Consider the following 9,684-nt stretch of genomic DNA (forward strand, 5'->3'; position numbering starts at 1 on the left):
CTGTGACTGACTCAAAATTAAGGAAAGCTTTGACTATGTAAAGACTCAGTGAGCATAGAATTGCTATTGAGAAAGGTCGCCGTAGGCAGACCTGGCTCTCAAGAGAAGACAGGCTATGTGCACCCTGCCCACAAAATGAGGTAGAAACTGAGCTGCACTTCCTAACCTCCTGCCAAATCAATGTATGACCATATTAGAGACACATATTTCCTTCAGATTACACAGACCCACAAAGAATTCGAAAAGAAATCCAATTTTGATAAACTCCCATATCTACTGGGTGAAATTCCACAGTGTGACATCACAGCAGCAAGATGTGTGACCTGTTGCCACAAGAAAAGGGCAACCAGTGAAGAACAAAACACCATTGTAAATACAACCCATATTTATGTTTATTTATTCCCCTTTGTACTTTAACTATTTGCACATTGTTACAACACTGTATATAGACAAAATATGATATTTGAAATGTCTATTATTTTTATGTGTGATTGTAATATTTCCTGTTGACTTTATTGTTCATTTCACTTTTGTTTATTATCTATTTCACTTGCTTTGGCAATGTAAACATATGTTTCCCATGTCAATAAAGGCTCTTGAATTTAAATGAATTGAAATGGAGAGAGAGAGCGAGAGAGCGAGAGAGATCACTGAAGGTCAGAGGATTGTCCTTCCCTCCCTTTGCCATCTCTCTCACTAATGTGCATTAGGCTGGGAGATCATTACTACACTGGAGGATTCAACTAGGAACTCACTGTCTAGCCACATATTTGATGAGTTGTTACCTGTACTGAACAATGTATTAGATTTTTCTACAAGTTTAGAGGATAAGAATAGGGATTTATCCAAAATCTATTTATCTATCAATACACACCGCTCTCTCGGTGTCTATCTATCAATCTATCAATCTATCTACAGTGGGGAGAACAAGTATTTGATACACTGCCGATTTTGCAGGTTTTCCTACTTACAAAGCATGTCTGTCATTTTTATCATAGGTACACTTCAACTGTGAGAGACGGAATCTAAAACAAAAATCCAGAAAATCACATTGTATGATTTTTAAGTAATTTATTTGCATTTTAATGCATGACATAAGTATTTGATACATCAGAAAAGCAGAACTTAATATTTGGTACAGAAACCTTTGTTTGCAATTACAGAGATCATGTTTCCTGTAGTTCTTGACCAGGTTTGCACACACTGCAGCAGGGATTTTGGCCCACTCCTCCATACAGACCTTCTCTAGATCCTTCAGGTTTCGGCGCTGTCGCTGGGCAATATGGACTTTCAGCTCCCTCCAAAGATTTTCTATTGGGTTCAGGTCTGGAGACTGGCTAGGCCACTCCAGGACCTTGAGATGCTTCTTACGGAGCCACTCCTTAGTTGCCCTGGCTGTGTGTTTCGGGTCGTTGTCATGCTGGAAGACCCACCCACGACCCATCTTCAATGCTCTTACTGAGGAAAGGAGGTTGTTGGACAAGATCTCGCGATACATGGCCACATCTATCCTCCCCTCAATACGGTGCAGTCGTCCTGTCCCCTTTGCAGAAAAGCAGCCCCAAAGAATGAAGTTGCCACCTCCATGCTTCACGGTTGGGTTGGTGTTCTTGGGGTTGTACTCATCCTTCTTCTTCCTCCAAACACGGCGAGTGGAGTTTAGACCAAAAAGCTCTATTTATGTCTCATCAGACCACATGACCTTCTCCCATCCCTCCTCTGGATTATCCAGATGGTCATTGGCAAACTTCAGACGGGCCTGGACATGCGTGCGCTGCAGGATTTTAATCCATGACGGCGTAGTGTGTTACTAATGGTTTTCTTTGAGACTGTGGTCCCAGCTCTCTTCAGGTCATTGACCAGGTCCTGCCGTGTAGTTCTGGGCTGATCCCTCACCTTTCTCATGATCATTGATGCCCAACGAGGTGAGATCTTGCATGGAGCCCCAGACCGAGGGTGATTGACCGTCATCTTGAACTTCTTCCATTTTCTAATAATTGCGCCAACACTTATTGCCTTCTCACCAAGCTGCTTGCCTATTGTCCCGTAGCCCTCCCAGCCTTGTGCAGGTCTACAATTTTATCCCTGATGTCCTTACACAGCTCTCTGAGAGCTGGAATTCTTACTGGTTGGTAGGTGATCGAATACTTATGTAATGCAATAAAATGCAAATGAATTACTTAAAAATCATACAATGTGATTTTCTGGATTTTTCTTTTAGATTCCGTCTCTCACAGTTGAAGTGTACCTATGATAAAAAAAATTACAGACCTATACATGCTTTGTAAGTAAGAAACTCTGCAAAATCGGCAGTGTATCAAATACTTGTTCTCCCCACTGTATCTATACATACCGCTCTCTCTGTGTCTATCTATCTATCCATACATACATACATACATACACTCTCTCTGTGTCTATCTATCTATCCATACATACATACATACATACACTCTCTCTGTGTCTATCTATCTATCCATACATACATACATACATACATACACTCTCTCTGTTTCTATCTATCTATCTATCCATACATACATACATACATACATACACTCTCTCTGTTTCTATCTATCTATCTATCCATACATACATACACTCTCTCTGTTTCTATCTCTCTTTCTCTATATATACACTACCATTCAAAGGTGTGGGGTCACTTAGAAATGTCATTGTTTTTTGAAATAAAATAACATCAAATGAATCAGAAATACAGTGTAGACATTGTTAATGTGGTAAATGGAATATCTACATAGGTGTCCAGAGGCCCATTATCAGCACCCATCACTCCTGTGTTCCAATGGCACGTTGTGTTAGCTAATCCAAGTTTATCATTTTAAAAGGCTAATTGATCATTAGAAAAACCGTTTTGCAATTATGTTAGCACAGCTGAAAACTGTTGTTCTGATTAAAGAAGCAATAAAAACTGGCCTTCTTTAGACTAATTGGGTATCTAGAGCATCAGCATTTGTGGTTTCGATTACAGGCTCAAAATGGCCAGAAACAAATAACTTTCTTCTGAAACTTATCCGTCTATTCTTGTTCTGAGAAATGAAGGCTATTCCATGCGAGAAATTGCCAAGAAACTGAAGATCTCGTGCAACTGTCTGGAATTTTCCAAGCTGTTTAAAGGCAGTCAATGTAGTGTATGTAAACTTCTGATCCACTGGGATTGTGATACAGTGAATTATAAGTGAAATAATCTGTCTGTAAACAATTGTTCGAAAAATGACTTGTGTCATTCACAAAGTAGATGTCCTAACCGACTTGCCAAAACTATAGTTTGTTAACAAGACATTATTGGAATGGTTGAAAAATGAGTTTTAATGACTTCAACCTAAGTGTATATAAACTTCCGACTTCAACTGTATCTCAGATAGGGGGGGGGGGGGGTGTGGCCTAAGAGGGTTTTATAAATAACCATCAACCACTGGGTCTTGCGACGGGCATACATAGATGACCAGTTTACAGAGGAGTATAGAGTGCAATGATGTGTCCTATAAGGAGCATTGGTGCCAAATCTGTTGCCGAAATGGTAAAGAACATCTATGTGTAGTGTCATACCCAAGAACACTTGAGGATGGAATCGCTGCCCAAAGGAGCTTCCACAAAGTACTGAGTAAAGGATCTGAATACTTATGTAAAAGTGATATTTCAGTGTTTTATTTTTTAATAAATTAGCAAACATTTCTAAAAAAAAAAAAAAAAAAAATGTTAAATCTGTTTTTGCTTTGTCATTATGGGTTATTGTGTGTAGATTTAATTTTTATTTAATTTTTATCCATTTTTGAATAAGGGATAATAACATTTGGAAAAAGTCAAAGGGATCTCAATACTTTCCGAAGGCACCTTAGAAAGTGGATTCGGCTATTTCAGTCACACCCGTTGCTGACAGGTATATAAACTCGAGCACACAGCCAATGCAATCTCCATAGACAAACAGTGGCAGTAGAATGGCCCGTACGGAAGTGCTCAGTGACTTTCAACATGGAACCGTCATAGGATGCCACCTTTCCAACAAGTCAGTTCGTCAAATTTCTGCTCTGCAAGAGCTGCTCCCGGTCAACTGTAAGTGCTGTTCTTGTGAAGTGGAAACGTCTAGGAGCAACAACGGCTCAGCCGCAAACCGATGTTTAGCCGACACCCACATGGTTTTGGCGGAGACGGAGACGGAGGTGGACCTACATTAGAGCTGTCAAATCCACAAGTAGCTCCCGGCTTTATACCTAAAGCATCAACAGAAATTACATTAACAGTGAGAAGTTAATATACACCTCCATTAGGATGATAAAAGTTCTGATTTCTTCGTGTTAAATAAAAAATAAGATTACGTTCAATTTCTCGATGTGAACTTCTAACGCGAGTGGGGCGGGTTTGGTTTCGTGACAAGGATCGCAAGAGCAACTGCTCACCAACGCAGTTCCACCAACCGACACAGCCAAACCATTGTCTTTGAGGGTGTCAACTATCGCCGGTTAATGAGGGTGTCAGCAATCGCCTGTTAATGAGAGTGTCAGCAATCGCCTGTTAATGAGGGTGTCAGCAATCGCCTGTTAATGAGGGTGTCAGCAATCGCCTGTTAATGAGGGTGTCAGCAATCGCCTGTTAATGAGGGTGTCAGCAATCGCCTGTTAATGAGGGTGTCAGCTATCGCCGGTTAATGAGGGTGTCAGCTATCGCCTGTTAATGAGGGTGTCAGCAATCGCCTGTTAATGAGGGTGTCGGCAATCGCCAGTTAATACTTCATCTGATTGAATCTAGGCCTTGATCACTACAGTGACGCACAGTATTGTGCTGGCAACTGATTTTTGATGAATGTCTCATTGACAGACAGCAATGAGAGACTGGTGTAATAGCAGCAGCAGCTAGCATTATCCCAGCTAGCACTATTCTGGACTGACTGACGGAAGCCTGTCAACTGTATGTGTGTGTGTGTGTGTGTGTGTGTGTGTGTGTGTGTGTGTGTGTTGGTTCTTCCAACCTTGCGGGGACAATTTTAAGTTGAATCAAATCAAAGAGTAGCAGTGGTGTAGAAGGTGGAGGGGGGCAGGGGGGCAATGCAAAGGGGAGGGGGGTAGGGCAATGCAAAAAGTCTGGGCAGCCATTTCACTAGATGGTCAGGAGTCTTATGGCTTGGGGGTAGAATCTGTTTAGGAGCCTCTTGGGCCTAGACTTGGCATTCCGGTACCGCTTGCCGTGTGGTAGCAGAGAGAACAGTCTATGACTAGGGTGGATGGAGTCTTTGACAATTTTTTAGGGCCTTCCTCTGACACCGCCCGGTATAGAGGTCCTGGATGGCAGGAAGCTTGGCTCCAGTGATGTACTGGACCGTACGCACCACCCTCTGCAGTGCCTTGCGGTCGGAGGCCGAGCAGTTGCCATACCAGGCAATGATGCAACCATGCTCTTGATGGTGCAGGTGTATACACTTTTGAGGATCTGAAGACCCATGACAAATCTTTTCAGTCTCCTGAGGGGGAATAGGTTTTGTTGTGCACGCTTCACGACTGTCTTGGTGTGCTTGGACCATGTTAGTTTGTTGGTGATGTGGACACCAAGGAACTTGAAGCTCTCAACTTGCTCCACTGCATCCCTGTCGATGAGAATGGGGGCGTGCTCGGTCCTCTTTTTCCTGTAGTCCACAATTAACTCCTTTGTCTTAATCACATTGAGGGAGAGGTTGTTGTCCTGGCACCACATGGACAGGTCTCTGACCTCCTCCCTATCGGCCGTCTCGTTGTTGTCGGTTATCAGGCCTACCACTGTTGTATCTTCTGCGAATTTAATGATGGTGTTGGAGTCGTGCCTGGCCGTGCAGTGAACAGGGAGTGCAGTAGGGGGCTTAGCATGCACCCCTGAGGGGCCCCTGTGTTGAGGATCAGTGTGGCGGATGTGTGTGTTACCTACCCTTACGACCTGGGGGCGGCCCGTCAGGAAACCCAGGATCCAGTTGCAGAGGGAGGTGTTTAGTCCCAGGGTCCTTAGCTTAGTGATGAGCTTTGTGGGCACTATGGTGTTGAACACTGAGCTGTAGTCAATGAAAAGCATTCTCACATAGCTGTTCCTTTTGTCCAGTTGGGAAAAGGCAGTGTGGAGTGCAATAGAGATTGCATCATCTGTAGATCTGTTGGGGCGGTATGCAAATTGGAGTGGGTCTAGGGTTTCTGGGGTGATGGTGTTGATGTGAGCCATGACCAGCCTTTCAAAACACTTCATGGCTACAGACGTGAGTGCTTCGGGTTGGTAGTCATTTAGGCAGGTTACCTTAGTGTTCTTGGGCACAGAGACTATGGTGGTCTGCTTGAAACATGTTGGTATTACAGACTTGGCCAGGGACAGGTTGAAAATGTCAGTAAAGACACTTGCCGGTGTACACTTGATCGGAGTACACGTCCTGGTAATCCGTCTGTCCCTGCGGCCTTGTGAAGGTTGATCTGTCTAAAGGTCTTACTCACATCGGCTGCAGAGAGCGTGATCACACAGTCTTCCAGTACAGCTGGTGCTCTCATGCATGTTTCAGCGTTATTTGACTCGAAGCGAGCATAGAAGTAGTTTAGCTCGTCTGGTAGGCTTCTGTCACTAGGCAGCTCTCGGCTGTGCTTCCCTTTGTAGTCTGTAATGGTTTTCAGGCCCTGCCACATCCGACAAATGTCAGAGCTGGTATAGTACGACTCGATCTTAGTCCAGTATTGATGCTTTGTGTGTTTGATGGTTCGTCGGAGGGCATAGCGGGATTTCTTCTAAGCTTCCGGGTTAGAGTCCCGCTCCTTGAAAGCGGCAGCTCTAGCCTTTAGCTTAGTGCGAATGCTGCCTGTAATCCATGGCTTCTGGTTGAGGTATGTACATACGGTCACTGTGGGGATGACATCATCAATGCACTTATTGATGAAGCCAATGACAGATGTGGTGTACTCCACAATGCCATTTGAGAAATCCCGGAACATATTCCAGTCTGCCAGCAAAACAGTCCTGTAGCTCAGCAACTGCTTCATCTGACCACTTTTTCATTGACCGAGTCACTTCCTGCTCTAATCTTTGCTTGTAAGAAGAAATCAAGAGGATGGAATTATGGTCAGATTTGCCAAATGGAGGACGAGGGAGAGCTTTGTATGCGTCTCTGTGTGTGGAATGTAGGTGGTCCAGAGTTATTTTCCCTTTTGTTGCACATTTAACATGCTGATAGAAATTTGGTAAAAACTGATTTAAATTTCTCTGCATTAAAGTCCCCGGCTACTAGGAGCATCGCTTCTGGGTGAGCGTTTTCTTGTTTGCTTATGACGGAATACAACTCATTCAATGCTATCTGAGGTGATATGTATTCAATGCTATCTGAGGTGAATTGTATTCAATGCTATCTGAGGTGATATGTATTCAATGCTATCTGAGGTGATATGTATTCAATGCTATCTGAGGTGATATGTATTCAATGCTATCTGAGGTGATATGTATTCAATGCTATCTGAGGTGATATGTATTCAATGCTATCTGAGGTGATATGTATTCAATGCTATCTGAGGTGATATGTATTCAATGCTATCTGAGGTGATATGTATTCAATGCTATCTGAGGTGATATGTATTCAATGCTATCTGAGGTGATATGTATTCAATGCTATCTGAGGTGATATGTATTCAATGCTATCTGAGGTGATATGTATTCAATGCTATCTGAGGTGATATGTATTCAATGCTATCTGAGGTGATATGTGAACAGCTACGAAGAATACAGATGAGATCTCTCTCGGTAGGGGTTAGGGGTTAGGTTTAAGGTTAGGGTTACAATTAGAGTTAAAATTAGGGTTAGGGTAAGTGGTTGGTGGTTTAGGGTTAGGAGTTAGGTTTAGGGTTTGCGTAATGGGTTAAGGTTAGGGTTATGGTAAGGGTTTAAAACAGGCCTAAATTGCAGGCCTACTGGTGTCAATGGCCTTAACAAATTTCTTTGGCGCTAATTCTGCTCATGTAATTTGAGATAACGAGATGACACATGGTTGTAAGAGATACTAATGTGTTTGTTCATTCTCAACCAACATTATGCAAAATATGTCCTAAAAAAATAGTGTCCTATGTAACCGGTGTGAAATGGCTAACTATTTAGCGGTACGTGCTAGTAGCGTTTCAATCAGTGAGGTCACTCGCTCTTAAAACATTTATGCACGCCAAGTAGTTGTTTCCCTTGCTCTGTAAGGGCCGCTGCTTCTGTGCGGCGATAGGTAACGATGCTTCAGGGGTGACAATGTTATGCTTTTGTTATAACTGTGTTAAGGGTTAGAACTGTTATTGTTTCATTTGGGGGAAAAGGAAACAATGTTGTTCCTGTGATTTTTTTGGTGGGGAAACATTATTGCACAGGGACTGTCAGGATCATAGGCTTATAGCAAATAATAAAATACACAAATCCTGAATCCAAATGATATGAAGACACAGTACCACACTAAAACTGCGACACAGACAATAGTTAATTTCTGTCACAAGTTGTGAATGCATTGGAAAAGTGCTGCTGTGGACACATGGATATGACCAACCTTTTTTTTGGTATTACAGTGGCAGCAGACGGTCCACAGGTAGTTGAGAGATCTCCAGAGCAGAATGATGAAGAGACCCCCAAAGAACGTAACCATGGAGGAGGCGAGGAAAGCCCACCACATGCGCTGCCCGTTGCTATCACAGGGCACATCTGGGGAGAACGGGATGATCACATCCATCTTGGATATGCGGATAGAGGGAGAGTCCGGATAGTAACTATGTTTACCTTTAGGCATTATTCTGAGGCTACCGATGCCCAGGGATATGTTGCCATGTTCTATAACTAGCATCCAGACTCTTTGAGTAGTTCCAGACAGTGTCCCCTACCCCACAATTCAGCCATATCGCTTAAACTAACTACCTTCTTCTTCCTCTACTCTGCCCGGTTCGTTTTCATCAGTCCTTCGTCTATGTAAATGTTGTGTTCTCAGCGACCTGTTACGCACAAACTTCACTTCAAATGACAGGATGTGTTCGTTCCATATACAGCAGTCATTCACACATCGTTAAAGAAGACATGTCTAAATGCGAATTGTGTGTAAAAAAAAAAAAAGAATCTGATATTTCTTTAAAACTCTTTCATTTAATTCCATATAGGAAATCCAATTACTGTTCTTCTTTGCTTGTTTGTTCTGGTGTAAGGGTTTAATACTTCCAGAAAAGGCAGCTCTTATCTTCGCGCAACCTGTCGATCAGGTTCCTGCATCTGGTAACCGAATAGCGTAAAGCGCAATCGATGGGTAGCCCTCGCTCACAAAACTCCACCTTGTTGAGAACCGGGTCCGTTACTTCTGGTACATTTAGCGCTCTCGCTAGCTGTTGAAGACTACTTCCTGTCTTTATAACCGCGATTTTCTCATTTATTCCCTTTCAGAAAAGATTTGCGATAACGCTTTCCATAGGTTTGTTGTCCTCTTCTTGCTTCAGCGGCGGCCAGCTGATATGCGGCTACCGGGTCAGATCTGTTTGGAAGATGGCTAGGGAGATGTACAGGTAGCAGGGGTGGAGCCATCAACAACATCTGACCGACTCATATGTTTCGGTGGTCCTCAAACATCATCCTGTCAGTGATTCTACGGCGACGTCCCTTCTCATTCGATTCGTAGTTATTTTTAAAATATATTTATGAGCACTTTCTACAGGCTATTAAGATAGCAAGATA

General features: G+C 43.0%; 1 protein-coding gene across 1 annotated transcript in view; it reads right to left on the minus strand.

The window, feature by feature from the left end:
* The window catches only part of LOC100301650 (calcium-activated potassium channel subunit alpha-1), a 202,141-nt gene extending 192,659 nt beyond the window's left edge, over window positions 1–9,482 (minus strand). The window contains exon 1 of the mRNA XM_036956335.1: window positions 8,522–9,482. Within this exon, the coding sequence (XP_036812230.1) occupies window positions 8,522–8,812 (291 nt within the window). The 5' untranslated portion in view covers window positions 8,813–9,482. The remainder of the gene's footprint in view (window positions 1–8,521) is intronic.
* Between the last annotated feature and the right edge of the window lie 202 nt (window positions 9,483–9,684).

Source organism: Oncorhynchus mykiss, chromosome 20 (genome assembly GCF_013265735.2).
Source record: "Oncorhynchus mykiss isolate Arlee chromosome 20, USDA_OmykA_1.1, whole genome shotgun sequence".
Taxonomy (NCBI): Eukaryota; Metazoa; Chordata; class Actinopteri; order Salmoniformes; family Salmonidae; genus Oncorhynchus; species Oncorhynchus mykiss.